This window comes from Eutrigla gurnardus (genome assembly GCF_963514095.1).
Source record: "Eutrigla gurnardus genome assembly, chromosome: 10".
Taxonomy (NCBI): domain Eukaryota; kingdom Metazoa; phylum Chordata; class Actinopteri; order Perciformes; family Triglidae; genus Eutrigla; species Eutrigla gurnardus.
The window spans coordinates 17,723,065-17,747,131 of NC_139924.1; the positions used below are offsets into that span (position 1 = coordinate 17,723,065).

Genomic DNA, 24,067 nt, shown 5'->3' on the forward strand with positions numbered 1-24,067 from the left:
GAAATAACTTTCGTTTGCTAACATGTTAACCATATCAACGTTTGTCAGTAATTTTATGTTAAACAGTATTTCTTTTTTAAGCTTGGGAGTTCTTCTGCCCTCAAGTGGCAAACAAACAAAAATAAAAATGAATGAATGCAGATTTTTATTCAATTCATCGCGAGCCCACCCAAGACGTTCTCCAACTGCCGTCACTCACTAATCAATAGTTTCACTTCCGCAACACTGGGCTAGTTGAGTAGAGCTCTTTGATTTGTCATCGCTTCTGCAGACTTGGGACATTATAGCTAAACTCGCACCGTGTGTACCCGAGTGAGCAGACATAGTTAGATACATAGGTTAGATATCTATCACTTTGCAACAGTTATTACTTAGAATAATAATTGATGAATACAGAGATGGATACCGCAAGTAAGCTACTAGGCATGCGCAGACAATTTGGTTTATCCCCAGTCTCCATTAGTGTTACAGAATTAGCGCGTACATGTAAACAAAATAAACTAAATAGACATCTCAAGTAATATCATATAGAGTACTTTGACCAACACACATTTGCGTACTGCCAGCGAAAAAGGCAAGAGGTAGTTGAGAGCAAAGTGTGCCTGACGGGATTTAAGACAACACGGAAGTAACCGGCAGGGAATCCTCTCGCTGCGTCGCTACAGTTTTTGCTCTCACACGCAGTGTAATTCATTATTATTAGAACATCGCCTTTGAAGGAGTCAGTATGTTGTGCGGCGGGATATAGCCATGTCACTTGCTATTGTTGTTATTGTTTCCAGGAGCCGAGCCGGTCGTGAAATGCATCAGCTTTCCGAGAGGACCGTTAACGGCGCGGGCTGGACGGATTCAAGTGAGTGGGGTTTGTTGGGATAACGCTCCCTAAAGAGGCTAAACCACCCGACACCGGCGGTTCACGGTTAAAAGAAAGCCTCTTAGCTACAGTCACAACAGCATATTGACTCCATGTGTCTTTTTGCATCGTATAAATCACCAAACCGGGGTTGATATAGGCCTATTTACTTTATTTTACTGGGGCAGGTGTTTTTTTTTTTCTTGAATAACGGTTTTCTTGTTGTTTTTGCGACAGCCGTTTTCCGGGTGGAGTATTCCTGCGCTCAGTGCAGAAGATAGTCCAATGAACGTGTGTATGCTGGGACAGCTAACAACAACGAGATGACCAATTGTCCAGACCCGTGGTAAGTTTAATGTGCACTGTAAAATAGGCGAACATTTACTAGCATGTTTAATATTAGTACACGGTTCAGGTTCTCCACAGCGGAAGCAATAAAAAATGATGGGAATAACAAAACATTGTTCCATGCTCAAACTTCTTTGTGTCAGTCTGTGTCTATCTTCACACCACGAGACACTACTGCTACAGTATTGTCCTGCTATTCAATCATCCTGTGCTGGCTGCCACACCCACTCCAGCACCAGTGATTTCCCCACTGTGCACTTGGCTGCATTGGGTCCAGTGTCATGCTGCTGAATAAGCAAGAATATGTTGTGCTTGATTGCTACGGCTGACGTATGCGTTTGCCTTACAAAAGTAAAATACCCATGTCGTCCCCTTAAATAGCATTATGTTCCTTATTTCTAGAGCTGGTTGATATCCAAAGTAATGGTCATGACAAAATGACAGAGGTAGAAGGTCCACTGATGGGGAAAAGCACAACTCTCTTGAGGGGCATCATTCACCATTAAAGGAGTCATCACCTGGAAATCGCAATTTCTCTTGTTAAAACATGCATATCTGTGTTTGACCTCAGTTGAAACTTGCCTGAAAGGCTGGAGTTTGAAAGTGGCGCCGTTTTTTCGCTTCTGCTCTTTTTCCGAACAGGAATAGCACACAAGGGTGTGCATTCCTAAAGCACGAGATTTTGATTCTGCGCCTACGGTGACGTCACCGTGGCGGCTACTTGCATAAGCCCACCCCTCTTTCACCACCCAACCCCGCCCCGTCCGCTACCTGAAATCGCCGAAGCGCCGCCATTATGTTTTGGAGTCTGCATGCAGGCAAGCCCCCCCGACTCTGTCCTTCCTGCGGCGAATCAACGCGCGCCTCATTACATATTATACAATGCACATCCGGACCAGTCAAAACCTCGCGCGTAATCTCGCGTGATAAAATCGCGGTACGAAAAAGGGTCAGAACAAGCTCAATGTTTGATTAAATTTTTTTTTTTTTTTTCTAATAAGTTTTACGAATTGATCCAAAGCGATCCAAGGGGGGCTGGATACGTATAAAACCAGGTGATGACTCCTTTAAGGTTACATTTTTACCTCACCATGTAGCACTTCAGTGCAGTAAGGGTGCATTTTCGCAACATTTAAAATCTAGAGCCAAAGACAGATTTCCAAATGGCACTAATGGACCATTAAGATAGACCTGGTGAGGTTTCAATTATCTCGTTTCATCCTAACCCAAGCCTTGATCAATAAAGGGTATAAGCAAGAATCCTGTCCTGTATAGTTGATATCCTTCTTTTCTCTGCTTTTAAATGTATTTTTTTTTTTAAGTGACTATTTATTATTTTCAATCCTGGTAGTGTAGTGGCTAAGGCACATAGCATATTACTGCAACATCCCTGTTGTATTTCATATCCCTCTTTCTATCTATGTTTCCTGTGTGTGTCTGCTGTCACGATAAATTAAGGCAACAATTACAATTCAAAAATGTAATCCAAATTTCAAACTAAATTTGTGTTTCTATTTTTTTAGGTTGCCACGGGTGACAGTTCGTCATGAGTACATTGGCCTGAGGTCCTACCAGGTCTCTCCCTTAACATCCGTTGAAGATGTCAAACAGTTGCTCTACGAGGAGACAAACCTGCCCGTCAAAGAGCAACGTCTGACTCACAATGGGAGAATGGTATGCATTTCCCCCTTAAAACAGCAGAGTAAATGTACTACTAACACATGCCAAAATATGCATGAGATAATGTTTTTCATTTCTGGGCTGCTTGTTCATAGCTTTGTTATGTACTGGAAGGCTTTGCTAAACAATTTTCAGTCACAAAACATGATGAGCATGATGGTAGATCAAAGGAAAACATTGGACATTTGGTAAAATTTGGAAAATGAGTGACATTCTGAGCTAACATAATCCAGTGTTGGCATGTTTTTCATTTTTGGGCTGCTTGTTCATAGCTTTGTTATGTACTGGAAGGCTTTGCTTGTGACTTCTGTGGTTTTGTGACACACAGAAAAACATAATAACTGAGGGTGCTTTCTTTGACAGTAGAAAATAGCCAGCAGCAGAAAACCGATCTGTTTTATTGACCCTGTACCATCACTACAGGAAATGGACCTAAATTATTAACAGTGACTTCATTGTTGAGATGCTGTGACTATCTGATCTTTACTGCGGGTTTGTGTTGGATTCTTTCAGTTCCTAAACATCTTTTCACCTCGAATGACTGTAGTCAAATGATCTGACTCATACTGTGGGCAACAGGACTGGCATCTCATAGTCACAGTGTAATAAACAAAATGCAGTTGTTTGCTTACTGCTTTCTTAGCATATGAAACAAACATTTCAAGTCCAAACAAATGCTAACGTACATCTCTGTGGAGCTTTTTCCCCCATCTTTATTCAAGAACATGGTCTTTCAGTTTGAGAGCATGACTCATTGATTTGACATTCATATTTCGTAATGCTTTCTCTCAAAACCCTGTCCTGTACTCAAATGGCCCCTGCTTGTTCATCCAGTTCTGTCCTCTAGGGGGGAAAAGTGTGCTCTCAAATTGCACTCTTGAACAAAGATGGGGGGGGGGGGAAAGGCTCCATACATCTCAAGAGTAATATTTTAAACATGAACATTTTAGAATTATTATTTATTCTACCATGAAATTGGATATTCTTATTGATACATTGTCACATTTCAATATAGTTTTAATAATTAATGTCTTACAATTGCTTACTTAAAAATCTGATTTTGGGTCAAACAGATGTCTCAGAGTTAATCGGATTCATTTTTACTTCAATGGCAGATACATGTACTGTGTGGCTTTTGTGTGGTAGTTTGGGATGGTTGTGTCAGTGTATGGCCTTTCATAACTGCAGTTGATCCCTGTCTTGGGGTTCAGCAGCTGATGAAAACTGATGGAAAGCACCAGGTGGTGGTCAGTCAGCCACCCAACACACACACACACACACACACACACACACACACACACACACACACACACACACACGTCAAGTTAGCTGAAAGCCACTCTAATACCACAAACACCACAAGGTCCGACAATTGAGATCACAGTCTAAAAATAAAATTGAGATTTAAGTCGTGAATTCTGTTGTGTGTGAGACTTTTCTATATTTTGAACTGTTTCCTGGGGGGTGGGGGGGGTTTCCATTGCTCCCGCCTGATGCAATTAAAATGCGCAGCAGTCTGATGGAGGGGGCACTGTGCCAGACACTGTATTTAGCAGAGGAATGGTATGGCGTGGCTTTTAGAAGAAACTGAAATGCAAGCTTAGCTTATTCTATGTGAGTTTCAAAAGCATATTCAATTATATTGCTGACATACATAACATTTCCACCAATATCGATGTCTTTTTCTCACGTATTTAACATGTTGAGACAAGAATGGAGAGTGTCTACTATAGCGTGTAAGCTCCCAGTTTCCCTTATTAAATATGAATATGACATTTAAGACTTGATTCCTTCATCCTGAATTTTACAAATGATTATTGCAGATTATTAGTGCAGTGACCGTGTTGAGGATGGTGACAGAGATTTGCTTATGCAGAAGTGATTTTGCCACACGGCATGTGCATGCCCAAAGACTGCTGAGTGCAGTCAGGTCACAGTGTCACCTTGAAAAGCCATAAACAGTAGGAGGAGCAGAATTAAAGCCTGGTGCCAGCTCTGGCTCCCACTAATGTGTGATAGAGACAGCTGACAGTAATAAAATAGTTTAGTAGGCTATGACATTTATACAAGACAATTACTTTGATTTTCTCCATATAATTGACCAAACCATTCAAATTCATTTGTTTTCCTTGATGAAACACATATTTTTGTTGTATGTTAAATAATGTGTCGTGTCCACATCTTACCTTCCTAGCTGGATGACAGCGTGGAGATCAGGACCTTGGTACCTGCTGGGAGTCCAGAAGTATCTGTCACGCTGGAGTTAGGAGGGCTCAAAGGGGGAGGTAGGATCAAAATCACCACATCTCTGCAAGAAAACAATTCATACAACAGTGAGGCCTACTCAGCTTGTCTTTTACAGGGAGGTTTGGACAGACTACCCCACCGCTAGTTGAATTTCTGAAAGATATTCTGAGGAGGTACCCTGAGGGTGGACAGATTCTGAAAGTAAGTTTCATGCTACATTATTATTTCACTTTTTTTCACGTACATTAAATACATTTAGCTTTATTGTTGTGGATGTCCTGCTCAAAAAAAAAAACTGGAAAAAGCAACTCCTTTTATTGCGTTAACATGCTATGTGCGAGATTTCTCTCAGACAAAGGCAGGCAGTCAGTTTCACCAATGTCATGGGATTTGTTGTGAGAAAATATATGTTAAGCTTGCACAAAAACAAAGGACATAGTTTTATTTTGTCTTTTACTTGTTGGCATCAGCTGTATGTTAACATGCATGGAACCAAGATGCCAGGGTGAAGGGATGAGATCCTGCTGGGGCCATCATCCCGTATAATAATAACAATGGCCTTTTGGATAAAAGCATTCCCTAAATAAGCTGATGACATTATGCACATTATATACCTTAAAACTACAATAAAGGCCCTGCCTTCTTAAATGTATATATTTGTTTTTGTCTTGTTTTGCAGGAGTTGATTCAAAATGCAGAAGATGCTGGAGCCACAGAAGTCAAGTTCCTGTATGATGAGACAGAATATGGAGTGGAGTCACTGTGGTCACCTGACATGGCTCAGCATCAAGGTCAGTAGTTACAGTTAACACGGCCTTTGGGTTGGCAAGAATCAGTCCTGCTTACCTTAAATATCAAGAAGCAGGTGCTCCTTAGCTGATCCCCTGTGTGTCCCGACCTATATATATATATACTGTATATATATATAGCCTTAATTGTTCATGCTGACCTGGTTTTAACTCATTGTATTGCAGGCACAGCATTGTATGTCTACAATGATGCTGTGTTCACTGGGGAAGACTGGAATGGGATTCAGGAAATTGCTAGGAGCAGGAAGAGAGAGGATCCTTTGAAAGTTGGGCGGTTTGGGATTGGCTTCAATTCTGTGTACCATATTACAGGTGAGGAATGTCCCGAAGTTAATTTCTGTTATCAAATGCTTACTTACGGTTTAATTGGGGTTTTCGCAGTGAAGTAATTTCCCCTGCGATGATGATGATGATGATGATTGGCTTAACACTGCAATATGCTCGATTATTTCATTATTTGGTATTTTTGCTTGAAAAATGCATTTAAATCACGCATAATTTGCAATTTAAAGCACTTCATTAGACTATTGAATTGACAAAATAATATTTCTAATTGATATGTTTTTGTGTTTTTTTCTTCTTACCGTAAGACGCTCCCAGTATATTCAGTGGAGACCAGATTGCCATGCTGGACCCTCATCAGACCCTGTTTGGTGTGCATGAATCTGGGCAGTGTTGGAACTTGAAGACAGACATTAAGGAGATCACAGAACTGACCGACCAGTTTACTCCCTACACCGGGATGTTTGGGAGCTCTGAGAAAACCATAAAGGACGGCAGCTTTCCTGGAACGTTGTTCCGCTTCCCACTCCGCCTGAAACCCTCCCAGCTCAGTGGCAACATTTACAACAAAGAAAAGGTTTTGGAGCTCTTTGAGTCTTTCAAAGCGGATGCCGACACTGTACTACTCTTCCTTAAGAGTGTTCAGAAGATCTCCTTGCATGTGCGCGAGTCTGATGGTACAGAGCGCATGTTGTTTCAGGTTACAGCAACAGAGAATACGGATGATAAGTCAGAAAGACCGAATGCGCTGAAGACACTGGGTCAGGCTATAGACAGCTACAGCAACGGGGTTACCAGTTCTACCATCACGTGTGTCACTTACCAGGTCAACATAGAGGCTCAGGATGAAACGGCCAAAGAGACTGTGAGGACAACGTGGCTGGTTTGTAATGGAGTTGGGGGCAGAGGAATGTGTGCCGAGTTGGACTCTCTGGCCGATGATTTGAAGTTCATGCCTACCATTGGAATTGCTCTTCCTCTTACTCTGATCAATAAAGAAGAAAAAGGTGCCATGTCAGGCTTCTCAGGACGAGCTTTTTGCTTTCTTCCTCTGCCCCCTGGGGAGGAGAGCGAGACGGGGCTGCCAGTTCATGTCAGTGGTTTCTTCGGCCTCACAGACAACCGTAGGAGTATCAAGTGGCGGGAAGTGGACCAATGGAGGGATCCAGCAGCCCTATGGAATGAGCTGCTTATAATCACTGTCATTCCTAAGGCTTACTTCACACTCATCAGTGAGGTTATCAAAAGGGTACAGACAAAAAAGGACCAAGACTTTCCATTGTCCCCAACAGGGACCTATAGGGCCTGGCCGGAACCTACGCAGGTCAAATCCCGCTGGAAACCCATCCTCCAGCCGCTTTTTCATGACTTACTACAGCAGCAGGTCATCTATTCCCTCAGTGAGAGCTGGATAAGGGTGGACCAGGCTGTGTTCTCAGAGCTGGACACAGATGAGGACATTTCAGAGACTGTTATCAACTACCTCCAAAGCTCGGGAATGCAGGTGGCAAAGGTTCCCGCTGCCGTGGACTTCGTCTTGGCTGCCTGCATGACTGAGTCCACTGAAGTCAAGAAAGTGACTCCATCGTTGTTGCGGCAGGTGATCAGAAAGTACAAACACAAAGGTCCCTCCCAGGAGAAGCTACTGCTGCTGGAGTTTGCACTCAATGATGCCAATTACAGTGACCTCATAGGACTGGAGCTCCTGCCGCTGCAAGATGACACATTTACAACGTTCTCATCTTCTGTCAGTGAAAAGGATTCCATTTACATTCAATCTGAAGAATACCCCAGGTAGAAATAAAGTGAAATAATGTATTTTCACTACCAAGTTGTTGCAGTTGTAGATGCAATTGTAGATTATTGTCTAAACTTCCTTTCACCTGAAATGAAGAGCAGTTAATTTAAATATTTTGTCATTTGGGCTTGATTTAAACAGATGCACCAGTCTGGAGGATCAGATTACCATCTGTCACAGTCAGTGTGTTATTAGTGCATCCCTCCTTTATTTATATAAACATACAAGAGCGGATAGAAGTATGGATCATTGTGCATGGCTTTAGCACTTGTTGTTACCGCAATTTGTAAAGGCCACATTTGTGGCGAAATATTTCTAAATTTGAAAAGCAGATGCAAATTTGTGCAGGAATATTAAAGAGGTTGTGGCTGATTGTGTGATGAAGCTAGTGGCGTAAAAATCGGACGTCAATCAGCCAATAATTACATGCAAATTGCAAACAAATTTAATGACAAACAAAGTGCAAATTTCACTGTCTTCATGCACATACAGTAAATCTGGCCCTCTTTTTGTCTTATTGTATTGCTGTACTTGGAGCCAAATAACTAAACCAAAGACAACATCATGCATTGTTTACAATATAAACACACGTGTACACTTTTTTCCTTTTGCTTTGTCCTTAGATCTCTGTATCCAGGACTTGAGGGCCGGTTCCTATTGGAGAGCATTAAACCTTTAGTAATGGACACTTTGAAGAAAGCAGCCAAAAGCAGAGGTAATGTGTATAATTTCCACATAGATATATGTATGTATAAAGAACCTTGATTCCAAAATATATATATAATATTCTATACTGTAAAATATGTTTTGAATAATTGTTTTTTAATCCTAATAGTATCAGACAGTAAAGCTGTGATTAAATTATTGGATTTTGCACAGTGCTGCTTAAAGCACTGTGCAAGATATGGTTTATAGTTAAATATAAAATGTCCCTTTGTGGGTTATTTGGGTTCACCCATGTTACCTTACTCTCCTGCAGTGCCAGCAGGGCATGAAAGTCACTGCTAATAAATCATTTAGGAGTGAGCAGCAGAAAGGGAAAGAGAGAGTGACCATGCTGCTTCATGGAAGAGTGTTTTTTTTGTGCAGCACACACAGACATTCCACTCGAACCACAAAATCACATCCTGAGCGCACTCACTGCCATAATCAACCGTGATTATGACAAGAAGGCAGCGAGCCAGGCAGAGGAAATATCCTGAGTCCATCAGCTTTGTCCTTTAAACCCAAGATGAAAGACACAGAGACTATTGTAATTTAACATTTAACTAGAGCAATGTGGACTCCTCTTAATTTTTATTTTGATGTTGAATTTCTTTAATGTAGTATTGCCACTTTTGTAGAGTTATTTACGGTGTCTACATACATTGCTGCCCACTGTGGCCCCAGCCCTGTTAAGGATGTTGGAGTACTACTTGGACTTACTCAGATCCCCTGACCTCCCCTTCTCCACACATGTTTCACTCTCTTTTACTCTGTCTCCACAACAACTATGTTTTCCAAACTGTGCATTAGGTTGAGACTGTATTTTAAAAACTCTCGACAAGTCAAAATATTTACTGTGAAAAGGGCCTATTTTGTGTGTGTAGATATAAAACGTTTTTATTTGTATTGATACACACAAGACGGAGAAACAGAGTAAAATGATGCTCAGAACTAAAACTGTGTCACTTGAATTGCAGTACAACAATATCTTTGGGGGTGTTCAGGTAGGAATTTAAAGTGTGAGTGTGAAATATTTAGTATTTTACCATTAACCTAAACTAATGCATGACTTTAAATAAGCACCATGGAAACTGCAGTCAGAAAACTCATAGATATGATAAGTAAAATAAACAATACCTCACATGTTTGGTTTCTGAAAAAATCCTGTCCTAAACACATTCAGTCATCATCATTCAGGTTACCTGTAGTGGGTCATGGTGCATTTTAGGTCTGGCAGTGCCTTTCTAGGTATGTATATCTTTGAGGAATAGTTTGCACTACACTGAAATGATGAGAATTGAAGAAACTGTGTGCGTGTATAGACAGGTACAACATGGTTGTGCAAGCATGTTTACGTCAGCGATATGTGCAGAAATATAAGTCTTGGATGTTGTGTATGAATATAATAATTATTCAGTTTGTCGTTTTTTAACAAAACTAATTTTTTTTTATCTAGAAGTGGATTTAGTGGATTGTTGAGACAATTTTAAAACTGAACTTTCATCAGAATGCTGTATCGTGCAATAACAACAACAAACCTTACTTTCTTTGCTTTGATACGTAACATGAACTCCTACAGTGATAACTGAGGCTAATTCCATTTTCCCTTGTAATTTGAACAGGAAGAGCCTGCACTCAGCTACAAGTGCTAAACCCTGAACGATCAGCTCGACTCGTCAAGGAGATCCTATCAACAGCCTGGCCAGGTAGAGACTTGATTGTCCAATGGGAACCTGGAAACAGAGAGTTGAAACATCCTACAGTTTCCTGGCTGAAGATGATTTGGAAGCATCTCTACATACATTTTGCTGATGATCTGAGTACCTTTGAAGACATGCCTTTGATTCCCCGTGTGCCACTTGATGAAAGCATGGACAAAGTTAAGCTTCTACGTCTCAAAACTCCATCCCCCATAATTCTTGTGGCTGAGGAAGCGACACCGCTTTCTGAAAACCTTCTTGACATCATGGAAAAGCTGGGAGGAGTAGTGATAAAAAAGCTGGATGTGTGTATGCAGCACCCACTGCTAAAGAATTACATTCATCCTTCCTCTCCTAGTGTGATTCTGCAAATCATGGATAGAATGCCAACACAACGATTATCCAGCCTAGTCTCTTCTTTTTCAGTCAAAGAGAAGATTGCACTCAGAAACTTTCTTGCAGGACTTTCTGACATAACTGAGAGGGAAAAACATACCCTACTTGAGCTTTCCATCTTTGAGAAAGTGGGGACCTGCTCCGAAGGGACCTCAACATTCACATCACTGAGGGGAGCTAGAGCTTTACATCACAGAGCCAAGTATCCGCCAGATGTGAAATTGTCCATGAATCTTGTAGGTTGCTGTGATGAGGAATCAATGCGCCTCATCAAGATGCTGAATGTGGAACAAGTGAAAACAACAGAATGTTTGAAGATGATTATTCAGGATATCGAGAGGGGGTTCTACACAACAGATGAGATAACCCACATCATGCTTTGGGCTCTTAAACATCTGGCATTTCTGAAAAATGAAAACTCAGCAGTGATTGGATGGCTTTCTGCTCTTAAATGTATTCAATTGCCTTGTGGAAAGTCAGTAAAAGCCTCAGATCTTTTTGATCCAGAGCTGGAGATTCTACAGAATCTGTTCTACATGGAAAAGAAAAACAGATTTCCTGCAAGTACATTCACTTCTTCCCCTGACATTCTTCATTCACTCAGACAACTGGGACTAAAAAATGAAGTACAGCTCAGTGAAAAAGATGTACTCAAAGTGGCAAAGAAGATAGAGGAGTTACAAAGCACCAAGGAGCCTGATTGGGACTCCATAATCAAAAAGGCAAAAACACTCCTGCAAATACTTAACAGACAAACCAAGCTGGTAAAATCAGCTGATGCTCAGACATCATTGCTAAAACTTAAATGGGTACCTGTCTGCAAAGAAAGACCTCTAACTTACCCCAAATCCCTTGCTTGGGTTGGAGATAATCTCAATATCTGCTCTTTGTCAGAGATGTGTGACATATCCCATGCAGTCCTTGTGGGATCTTCAGTAGCACTGGTTGAACACACATCTGCAGGTATGAAGAAGGCACTGAAACTCACCATAGAGCCACAAGTGGATCAAGTATTACAGCACCTGAAAGCAGTGAATGATTGGCATAAATCTCAAGCATTCACAACAGAGGATTGGTATCAGTTCCAGCAGATCTTGTTTGAGATATATGGTTTCATGCAGGCTCATCTTGAGGATGCTAGAGAAGCAATGAAATCACTGCCTTTTGATTGGGTGTGGACGGGGAAAACGTTCTCATCACCGAGCCATACAGTCCTAAAGCCCCTTCCTGAGCTAGACTTGCAGCCTTACCTGTACTCCCTGCCAAAGACAATAAGAAAGTTTCACAAGCTTTTCAAGTTTTGCGGTTCAGTTGAAGAGGTTGTGTCAAGCCATGTGTTTGAAGTCATCAGCACCATCCGACAGAGATGTGAAGGAGAGATTACTAAGGAGGAAAGCAAACATGACATCCTCCTTTTAGTCAACATCCTGAGGTGGCTGTACAACAATCAGATACCTGTCGATACTGACATGCATGTGCCAATTCTTAGTTACAAGGACCCAAGCAAATTAGCAATGAAGCCCATTCACGAATGCACCTACTGTGACATCAAGGTCGATGATTTGAATGACTTACTTGAGGATGCATCAGAGCCCATTGTATTAGTCCATGATGAAATCCCAATGAAAACAGCAGAGTGGCTGAAGGTGCCATGTTTGAGCACAAGGTTGATAAACCCAGAGAACCTTGGCTTTGAACAATCAGGCCAACGAGAACCTCTAACAGTGAGAATAAAGAACATCCTTGAAGAATATCCATCTGTAGCAGACATTTTTAAAGAGCTCCTCCAGAATGCTGATGATGCAAGTGCCACAGAGTGCAGTTTCCTCATTGACATGAGAAAAAACACTGATATTCGAGAGAATCTCCTTGACCCTGGCATGATTGCTTGCCATGGACCCTCCTTGTGGTCTTTCAACAGCTCTGTATTCTCAGATGCCGACTTTCTGAATATCACAAGGTTAGGTGGATCAGTGAAGAGATGTGAAGCAGACAAAGTTGGAAAGTTTGGCTTGGGCTTCAACTCAGTTTATCATATCACTGATATCCCCATCATAATGAGCAGAGAGTTCATGATCATGTTTGATCCAAACATCAATCACATCAGCAAGCACATCAGAGACAGGTCTAATCCAGGAATCAAAATAAACTGGAGCAAACAACAGAAAAGGCTGAGAAAATTCCCCAACCAGTTCAAACCTTTCATTAATGTCTTCAATTGCCAGCTTCCTCTAGCTCAGGACTCCCCATACAAGTACAATGGTACACTGTTCAGGCTCCCATTTAGAACAGAGCATGAAGCCTCACTAAGTGAAATCAGTAGTCTGTACTACAACACCACAGACATCTATTCCCTGGTTGATGAGTTCAGCATATGTGGCCATCGGTTCATTCTGTTTACTCAGCATGTTGGAAGTATGGTCTTGAAATACCTGAAATATGAGGAACCAAATCCAGCAGGAGCACAAGATGTTGTCACCATCAATAAAAGTGTGTGGTCATCCAAATGCTCATACGGACCTCTGAGTATCCTAAAATCTGCAGCAAAGGTTATGAAGAAAGTCGCAAGCACCAACAGGGTACCTGCTGATGTTCCCAAGTCCGGCTGCATCATACGTGTCCTGGTGGAGGAGTTTCATAACGTGTTCAAACGCATTGTCGATCTCCATTCGCCACTATTCAGAGGTTCAGAGGAAGATCCTAGCCAGTACTTTGAGATGGCTGCTAAAGGTATTCAGACAAGACGTCTCACAGATGAAATGCCTGCAAAGGCAGTCGAGGTCACCAACTGGCTCATTTGCTCATGCATGGATGTAACTGAGGCACTCAAGTTTTCTCTCAGTGACAGTGGAAAAAGACTTGGACTAGTGCCTTGCGGTGGAGTGGCTGTTCTGCTCTCAGAAGAAGAGAATCGCAAATGGAGAGTAAAGACCAATACCACACCAATCGGAGAGGTGTTTTGTTATTTACCTCTCAGAATCAAAACAGGCTTACCAGTCCACATTAACGGCTGTTTTGCTGTGACTTCCAACCGCAAAGAGATCTGGAAGACTGACACCAAAGGACAGTGGAATTCTGTATTCATGAGACATGTCATTGTCCAGGCTTACTTAGCAGCACTCACAATGCTACGTTCAATGGCTGAGAGTGGAGAACTGCTTGACTACAGCTACTATGCAGCATGGCCAGATCCAAGTCAGGTGCATGATGACTTCACACTGGTCAGCCAGGGTGTCTACCAAGAAATAGCCAAAGGAGGAGACGATGAGCATGCAAAGGTTTTCTCTGATGGCAATACCTGGGTGTCAATCAAATACGTCAGATTCCTTGATGATGCCTTACTCTGTCGGCCAGATATTGGTCCTGCTGCTTTCAGGATATTCTTGAAGTATCTCAAGAAGAGTGGCTCCCAAAACCTCTGTGCTGTTGAGCTGCCTGACTGGGTAAAGGAGGGATTTGATGATGCGGGATGTAAAGGAAAGTTGCTGGAAAACACCCTGACAGAGAAGCAGTTCTTTTCAGATGTCTTTTTCCCTCACATCCAGGAAATCGACAGAGAGCTTCGAGATCCCCTGGTGCATTATGTCTTGAATGAGAAACTTGAAGATTTTGCATCAATCCTCAGGATTACACCTTGTATTCCATGCTCTGGGCCCAAGAACGAATTGGTTTTACCATCCAGACTCATTCACCCAGAGGGACGAGTTGCTAAACTCTACAACATCGATGATGGAAGATTTCCTGAAGGCACTTCTAAAGACTACCTAAACCCTGTGTGTTTAGTGAAGCTAGTGCAATTAGGCATGGTCAAAGATGATCTGTCATGGGAGGACCTGATTGAACGTGCTGAATCTGTTATTGATCTTAATGAAAATGATCACACAGCTGCATGCTTTCGTAGCAGTATAGTACTTAGTCTCATTGATGAGAAACTGAAGATGAGCGATCCAGGAGCAACTGAGCTCTTGGAAAAGCTATATGACACCAAATTCCTTCCATTCCTTACAAGACCTGCAGGCTTTTCACTTCCATGGCATGGGAACAACTTTTCCCCAACAACATTGTTCTCTCCTCGAGAACTCTTCACTACTGAACATCAGGACACAGTCTGTCTGATGAAGCCAATCCTGAATGAGAATTCTCCATCTTTCAAAGGTTGTGGTGCAATGTCACTGGCTGTGAAAGACTGTCTTGGTCTTATAAGGAAGCCCTCTGTTGAATTGGTCATCAGTCAACTCAAGAAACTGTCTCAATCATTTGATGGTGTTACTCTGTATCAGGAGAATATAACAAATGCTTGTTACAAGTACCTTCATGAGGAAATGCTTCAGGATGAGAGTGCAAAAGGACAAATAACTCAGGAACTGAAAGAGTTCAATTCCATCTTGGTGGAGAACACATATGTCAGTCCCTCCAAAGTTGCATTCCACCTGAATTTTGATGCAGCTCCACATCTTTATCAGCTCCCCAACAAATACAGAAACAGCTGCCGTGAGCTCTTTGAAAATGTTGGGGTACAGCCCAGTTTCACAGTCCAGGATTTCTCGACTGTTCTTGAATTTGTGAAGCAAGACTGTGGGCGAAGGGTTCTCACTGAGGATAACTTCCAGTTGTGTCGCAGAATTATAAGTGAGGGAATATGGAGCTTGATACGAGACAAGAACCAAGAATACTGCCAAGCAAATTTTGGTGGGATTCTGTTACCCGACTCCAATCTAACACTGCAACCATCAAAATCGCTATGTTACAATGACTGCCCTTGGATCAAAGTCAGAGACTCTTCTGTGAAATACTGTCACGGTGATATTCCAAGAGAGGTCGCTGTGAAATTGGGAGCAGTCCCAAAACGTCACAAAGCCTTGGAAAGGTATGCCTCAAATATCTGCTTCACTCCACTTGGGAGTGAGTTTGGACAGAAAGAAAAACTCACAAGCAGAATTAAGAGCATTCTAAATGCTTATCCATCAGAAAAAGAAATGCTAAAAGAGCTGCTTCAAAATGCAGATGATGCCAAAGCCACTGAAATTTACTTTGTTTTTGATCCAAGGACACACCCCACAGACAGACTTTTTGATGATAAATGGATCCCAATGCAAGGCCCTGCCCTCTGTGTATATAACAACCAGCCTTTCACAGAGGATGATGTCAGAGGGATACAGAACCTTGGAAGAGGAACAAAGGAGGCCAATCCAGGCAAAACCGGACAATACGGCATAGGATTCAACTCTGTCTATCACATCACTGACTGCCCATCCTTCATCTCAAACAATGACATTCTGTGCATCTTTGATCCACATGCACAGTATGCACCTGGGGCTACATCCGTCAGTCCTGGAAGAATGTTCAGAGACTTGGACTCCGACTTCAGATCTCAGTTTTCAGATGTTCTAAGTCTTTACTTGGGTGTCCATTTTAAGTTAGAACGCAGCACAATGTTCAGATTCCCCATCCGCTCAAAGGAGATGGCAAGGACATCAGAGATCAGTTCTGTCCCAGCATCGGATAGAATGGTGCAAAACCTTCTGGACAAGCTAAAAACTGATGGCGCAGAGCTTCTGATGTTCCTCAACCACATGGAGAAAATATCAATCTGTGAAATTGATAATGCATCTGGAGAACTAAAAGTACTCTATTCTGTGACAGCCCAAATAACAGATGGTGATCGGCTAAAACGAAAACAGTTTCATGCTTCAGTCATTGATAGTGTGACCAAAAAGAAACAGCTCACAGCTATTCCAGTCCAACAGATAACCTACACAATGGACATAGAGGACAATGATGGAAATTTGACCACATGGATGATCTGCAACCGATCTGGCTTCCCTAACATTGAAAATGTCTCAAAAAGTGTGATCTCAGCTCACAAAAATGAAGACATAACTCTATTTCCACGTGGAGGGGTAGCTGCATGTGTAAGCCACAACTACAAAAAACCCCACAGAGCCTTCTGCTTTCTGCCCCTTTCACTCGAGACTGGCTTACCCTTTCATGTCAATGGGCATTTTGCCCTGGACTCTGCTAGAAGAAACTTGTGGAGAGACGACAATGGAGTGGGAGTGAGGAGTGACTGGAATAACAATTTGATGACATCACTGATAGCCCCTGCCTGTGTGGAACTGCTGATTCAGCTTAAGCGGAGATACTTCCCAGGTCCTGATCCCACAGTGACCGTACTACAGGGAACGCCGCTTCATGTTGTGAAAGATACATTGCGGAAATATCTGTTCTTCTTCCCAGTCAACAGACTTGATATACAGCCAGATTGGTACTGCCTGGTTAAAGCAGTGTACAACTGTATCCATGTTGACATGAAGCGTCTGCTGCCTGTAGTCAGAGCAGCCCACATGGACAACTCTGACATGCACTCTGTCATTTACATTTCATGGGTGAATACATCCACTGCAAACAAAGGCAGAGCCTACTTTGATAATTTGCTTCAAGATGAACTTCATCACTTGAAAAACACTGAGTACAACATCACCTCAAGGAAATCTGTGGCTGAAAATGTCTACAGGCTGAAAACCTTGCTTCTGGATATTGGTTTCAACCTGGTTCACAGTTGCGATGAGACAGCAAATCTCTACTTCTGTTTGGAAGATGCAGGGATACCAGTCGGTTATGTGACACCAGAGGATGTCCGCAACTTTCTTCGCACTTTCTCATCCCCAGACACATCTTGCCATGTTGGAAAACTTCCCTGCCGTCTCCAACAGACAAACTACAAGCTAGTTCATAACTTGAAGCTTCTAGTCGACTACTGCTTTAAAGATAGGGAAGTGAATGAAGTCACAATTGAGGGTTTGCCTCTGTTGATAACAATGGACACGATGCTTCAGGTGTTTGACTCGAAGAGACCAAAGTTCCTGACACCACATCATGAGCTAATCTCATCAAGGAAAGAAATGTTCGTGAATACACTGTACAGCAGGTACAGCAACATCCTTTTAAAGGCAGGAGCTGCAAAGATCTTTGACATCGGCTGCTTTGGTGACCTACTGGGTTCTGTTCTTCCAAGAGAGTATCGAACAAGGATACCTGTTAAGTGGAGAGACACCTTTCCAAGTGAATCTTGGCTGAAGAATGTGTGGAACTTCATCAGTGAGAATATCTCTATTAAGGAAGATCAGGTAGACATCAAACCCAGTTTTAATACAGTGTGTGACATTCTGAAAGACTGGGCTTTGCTACCTGGAATCAAATTCATGGCAAGAGAAAAGATAGTTATCCCTGAGCATGACGTGCTTTTACCTCTGAGTTTGATGAACATTGCCATATATCCACATGGCCAGAATGACAAAGTCTTTCACACCCTAATGAAAGCAGGATGCATTCAGCTTGCAGTGAACAAAATGTGTGTTAAAGAGAATCCCATCATGCCTTTCATGGCACAAAACACAGCAAACATTGAAAATCCATCAAGTATTCTGAAGGCTGTAGAGTACATGATCCAGACATCTGCATTCAAAGCAGCAAACCTGACTGAAAAGGACTTTGAGGCTCTTCTGTTGTATTTCAACTGCAACCTAGCCAACCTCACACAGCAGGATGCACAGAGACTAAAACTTGTCCCATGTTTTAAGTCAGTTAATGGGAAATACATCAGCATTGCAACCTATGGCACAAACTATGTCATCGCAAAAAGCATTCCCACCGCAGACATAGACAAATGGGCTAACACAGCCTCCTTTGCCTTTCTTGCTGACAATCAGCAGCTGAAAGACCTGTACACCTTCCTTGGCTGCATGCCAATTGATGATTTAGAAATCTACCTTCAACATCTCCTGCCCAAGTTTGAGGGTCTTTCCTATGATGCCAAAGTTGAACACATTGTCTACTTGAAGGAGAGACTTTTGTCAATTGAAGAGTCATGTGAGATGAAGGACCAGCTCTATGAGAAATTAGAGGGACTTTTGTTCATATATGACTACTCAAACAGACTCAGGCCAGCCAAGTTTTTCTCTGATGAGACAGTGAAGGTGTTTGAAGTAATGCTACCTGCAAAGTCATTCATACCAAGTGACTTCTTTAAGAAAGTTGAGCAAGTGTCAAAACCCAAAAACGGGACACTGTTGCTTACCTCGTGGATACCCTTTCTGAGGAATATTGGTCTCAAGCATGAAGTGTCACAACAGCAGGCTCTTCAGTTTGCAAAAGAGGTCAGCATCAAAGCACAAACAGAGAGCTGGTCCAAAGAGAAAGTGCAAACCATTGTTGATGTTCTCTTGAACCACATTTTCATAGAGAGGACAGACCTGTTCCAGGGTACCTTTCTCAAAGAGCTTTCAATGATACCTTTCCTGTGTCCTGAGAGAGCCCCCAAAGAACTCATCAAGCTCCATTCGCAGTACCAAGAGATAAGTGGCATGCTTCCTCTGATTCGTTTCAGTGGGTCTCAGGTAAATCCAAAATTCAAGCAAACAGACATCATTCACTTGCTTTGGACATCTTGCCCAATTCTCCCAGAGAAAGCTACACTATCTAGCATAAAGGACCAAGAGGGGAACACTCTCACTGGGCAGGAGCAACTTGACCATGTATTGGACATGTTAGGCGTCAACCTGGACCCACCCTTGGAGAAAGTGATAAGCAACTGCAAAAACATCTGCAACATATCCAATCCAGATGATGAAATGGTGAAAACAAGGAACAAAGTTTTAAGGTCCACCTATGAGTTTCTCAATGCAGACAAAAGAGATTTCCGTTACCAACTCCGTGGGGTGGCTGTTGTCATGGTCGAAGATGGCTGGAAATTGTTGAAACCTGAAGAGGTTGTGATTAATTTGGAGAATGAATCCGACTTCAAACCCTACTTATACAAATTGCCTCTAGAACTTGGTACCTTTCATCAACTGTTTAAACTTCTTGGTACAGAAGATGTAGTATCAATCAAACAGTATGTTGAAGTGCTGTGGCGAATTTTCAGAAGTTCAGAGGGCAAGCAGCTTGACCCAAATGAAATGAGAACTGTGAAAAGGGTTGTTTCAGGATTATTCAAGTCCCTCCAAAATGATCCAGTGGAAATTCGCAAGGATCTTGAGAGCCTCAGAGATTTGATATTTTATTTGCCAAGTCATGACGGTAGATTAGCAAAATCCAGTAGCTTGGTGTTTGACGATGCTCCACACTACAAGAGCAGAATTCAGGGTAATGTTGGAGTTCAGATGCTTGTGGACATGAGCCAGTGCTATCTGGGCAAAGATCATGCCTTCCACACAAAGCTGATCATGCTACTTCCACAGAAACTAAGGCCTAGACTGTTGAGTAGCATTCTCGAAGAGCAACTTGATGAGGATTGTCCAAGAATGTGCCAGTTTGGAGCTCTTTGCTCACTTCAAGGTCGCCTTCAGCTGTTGCTGTCATCAGAGCAGTTCATCACAGGGCTGATCAGAATAATGAAACATGAGAATGACAATACATACCTTGTGAATGAGGAAAAAGCCATACGTCTCTGCAAAGCACTTTGTGAAGGATTAAAAGTTTCTTGTTTTGAGAAACTTCAGACAACATTAAGAGTGAAAGGATGTAGCCCCATCCCACACAGCCGCAGTGAAACACTCGCCTTCCTCAAGAGGTATGGGACAGCCGTCATTCACCTCTACATCCAGCATTCGGATAGCAAAGACATTAATTTTCTCTTAGCACTGGCAATGACACTGAAGTCTGCTACGGACAATTTGATTTCTGACACATCCTATCTGATTGCCATGCTGGGCTGTAATGACATCTACAGAATCACAGAAAAGCTGGACAACCTTGGGGTCAAGTATGACTCGACGGAGCCTTCGAAACTTGAGCTACCCCTCCCAGGAACCCCCATTCCAGCTGAGATACATCACACACTCCTCATGGATCCCATGAATGTATTTTACCCAGGAGAGTATGTGGGTTATCTTGTAGACGCCGAGGGTGGAGACATATACGGGTCCTACCAGCCAACCTATACATATGCCATCATTGTTCAAGAAGTAGAAAGAGAAGAGGAGGAAAACACAAGTTTCCTTGGAAAATGCTTTCAGATTGACATTGGTTACAGTGAGTACAAAATAGTCAGTTCCCTTGACTTGTACAAATTCTCAAGACAAGATGAAAGTAACCATGCTCGAGACGCCAGCGGCCCATCAACTCCTACGAGCCCAAATAGTCGCGCAACAGGTCCACGAATGATCCCTCCTGCTTTTTCTGGCAAGGAAAACCTCCGACCCCCCCCTCAAAAACAGTCTCCAAAAAAGATCAAAATTCATGCATTGCCTGAGATTCTCAAAGAAGTGACCTTAGTAGTTGAACAAGCCTGGAAGCTTCCTGAGACGGAGAGGAAGAAGATAATCCGCCGATTGTATCTCAAGTGGCATCCAGACAAAAATGCAGAGAATCTAGACATTGCCACTGAAGTCTTCAAGCACTTACAGAATGAGATCAATAGGATGGAGAAACAGACATTGGCTGATCAGCAAAATACAGACAGAGTTTCCAGGAGAACTTTCTCCACATCATCGTCCCGCTTCCATTCAGAGAAGTTCTCATATCAAAGGTTTTATTCATCGTGGAACCAAGAAGCAACAAGTCACAAGTCAGAAAGGCAACAGTTCAGGGAACATTTTAAAAGCTATGCAGGATCGTCACATTCTCAACGTTTCTTTGTGCCCCCTACTTTCAAGACAGTTGGAAACCCAGTGGAAGCCCGCCGATGGCTGAGGCAAGCAAGAGCAAACTATTCTGCTGCTCGGAATGATCTCCATAAAAACGCCAATGAGTGGGTTTGTTTCAAATGCTACCTGGCCACAAAGCTGGCACTGATAGCTGCAGACTATGCAGTCAGAGGAAAGTCAGACAAAGATGTGAAACCAACCGCTCTGGCTCAAAAAGTGGAGGAGTACAACTCCCAGTTAAAAGGCCTTTCAAATGATGTTCAGATCCTGGAAGGATATGGTGTGGACAGCCTGAGAACTCGCTATCCTGATCTTCTGCCGTTTCCACAGATTCCCAATGACAGATACACGTCTGAGGTGGCGATGAGAGTGATGGAATGTACCGCACGGATTATCATAAAGCTTGAAACCTTTGTGCAGCAAAAAATATAATATAACACTGTTGTTAAAGATCACAATGAAACTACAGTATGCATAGCTCCTCTGTGGAATAGAGGACACCCATGGCTGTGTGCAATACAGATGATGTGTATCACTTTGAATAAGAATAGTATACAGCTGGCAGCTTATGGTACATATGCATTTTTTACCTGTTGTGGTGGTGCTGTGGCCCATCCAGAGTAAATACATTATGGCTCTCATAACATGTAAGGCTGTCTCAATATACATTTGCTGTAATAAGTGGGAAAAAATCTGCATATACTGTACATATACATGCCTAAGCAATATGTTTTCTTTACAAAAGTCCCAACATCGACTATATTTGCTCTGAGTTAGAATAATAAATATGATTTTTTTACTCTTTTATAAATAAATAAAATAAAAAAAATATATATACAAAAATATATATTTTTTTGCAACAGAAAATCGTGTGTACTGACAGGATGCGCTTATGATGAAGAAAGAGAAATGTAACGTAAAATGCTGTCATGCAACAGCTCTTATTTGCAAGTTCTCGAGTCATGGAAATTAGTCATTTGTGTAAATGTTTTTGTATACTTATGGTTGATTTCATATAATTTGTGTAAAAGTTGTACATTTTCTGTAACATAGCCAGTCACTTGTTTATGGACAAAGCACTTTTTTTAAACTCATGTACTCGGACTTGCAATTCTAGAGAGCTTGTTTCACCCCAGCAACTCTGGAGAATCCAACTGTGAACGGGAAACTCTTACATGAAATGCAATCTTTTTGTTTTTTTCATTTGGGATATGTTTTGTTATAGCCATGTTTAATATTTTGTTTTGCTCTATACAGTAATATATGGTGACTGATCATATGAACCATGTGTAACCTGGGGCCCCTATAGCAAGACTGCTTTGATTACAAAAGTTTTGGATATGGCAATGATGACTGCAACTCAGCTTTTGCTAAAACAAAATCATTGAAAAGTTGTGTCTTCTTACAGTGATAACCTGTTTGAGAATGCTCCGTAGGATAATGTGATAAAAATAAAGAGCCATATATGGGCACAACTCATAACAAGTTAACTTTGCCAGCATGAAACCATGTTCATAAATTTGTGGTCATTTTAACTTTTTCAGCTTAAGGAACAGAGCAGCACAAATGGTGGTGCTCGTTTTTTGTTTTAAACTGTATTATTGGGTTTATTTTACCTTTGCTTTTGAAGACGTCTGTCTCCCTCCGTGTGTGCTTCTTAGTATCTGTCATCTTAGTAGACCCCATGTGGCGAGGCAGCCATGGGCATCTTCTTGAATAAACTGTGGAGAACCTTGGGTGTCATACATGTTGATGTACACTGTGCCATAGGAAGGCCTAATAAATTCCCCTTAAAACAGTGTCTGTAATTCTTTTAGGTTAATTTTTTTAAATGCACATTTTAATAAGCATTACTAGTCTGTCACAAGTTTGACAAACAAACTTGTTCCTTTAAGTGGATAAATATGAATTCAGGTGTAATATCCTGTGATTCTTGGTATTGACAAAGGAATAACACAGCTGCCAGGGATTTTATTTAAGAGATACAGTTGTGGAAGTTAGATTCACGCATTTAAAAAAAAGAAAAGGTTTTCGGATGACATTGCTTTGCGCTGATTGATGTGTTATATCCTTGCGGTATGGCATTTTGTTCACTAGAGTGCGCCAGAGAGACAAAAAAAAACATGATTAGTAATGATCAAAATGATCTCCACATTGTAGCTTTAGTGGGCAACAGTGCACCAGTCCGTTGGTGATGTGAGTGTATGAAAATGAATAGCTCTGACAGACGCATTATAGAATAGCACAAAGTTTATTCAACATACAAAATAAATACACATTACACACACGCATACTATCAAAATATGCCCGAATGGCAAAATATATTATCAGTATTGATAACACTGAGATTTTACTGATGCTAAAAATCTGATAAATATTTTTGAGTAGCAAACTGAGCTTAAGCTTAATAGACAACGTCATTTATTACCCGTCATGCATAATGTTTAAAAAAAAAAAAGGCATATTTGACCCAAAAGCAAAACCCCAAAAAATCCCCCCCAACTCAGAAAGCAGTCACAGTTACAGTGCTTTTAGAAATGTTTCGTCTTTGCTTCCATGTTGCAGTGGTCAAAAAGGTCATATTTTGTTTGTCATAGACCCTT

General features: G+C 41.8%; 1 protein-coding gene across 1 annotated transcript; it reads left to right on the forward strand.

The window, feature by feature from the left end:
* Positions 1–729: 729 nt before the first annotated feature.
* On the forward strand, positions 730–23,259 carry sacs (sacsin molecular chaperone). The gene is made up of 10 exons (XM_084019755.1): positions 730–853; positions 1,091–1,199; positions 2,725–2,875; positions 5,076–5,166; positions 5,244–5,329; positions 5,808–5,919; positions 6,103–6,249; positions 6,528–8,013; positions 8,641–8,732; positions 10,345–23,259. The coding sequence occupies exons 2-10, from the start codon at positions 1,177–1,179 to the stop codon at positions 21,894–21,896; spliced, it is 13,740 nt and encodes a 4,579-aa protein (XP_083875881.1). The 5' UTR covers positions 730–853; positions 1,091–1,176; the 3' UTR covers positions 21,897–23,259.
* Positions 23,260–24,067: the final 808 nt, after the last annotated feature.

Excerpts from the sequence above, each read along its gene's own strand:
- sacs (XM_084019755.1), top strand. The coding sequence starts at position 1,177 with ATGACCAATTGTCCAGACCCGTG. Across the intron at positions 5,920-6,102 it reads TGACATGGCTCAGCATCAAG|GCACAGCATTGTATGTCTAC; the intron begins GTCAGTAGTTAC and ends ATTGTATTGCAG. Across the intron at positions 6,250-6,527 it reads TTCTGTGTACCATATTACAG|ACGCTCCCAGTATATTCAGT; the intron begins GTGAGGAATGTC and ends TCTTACCGTAAG.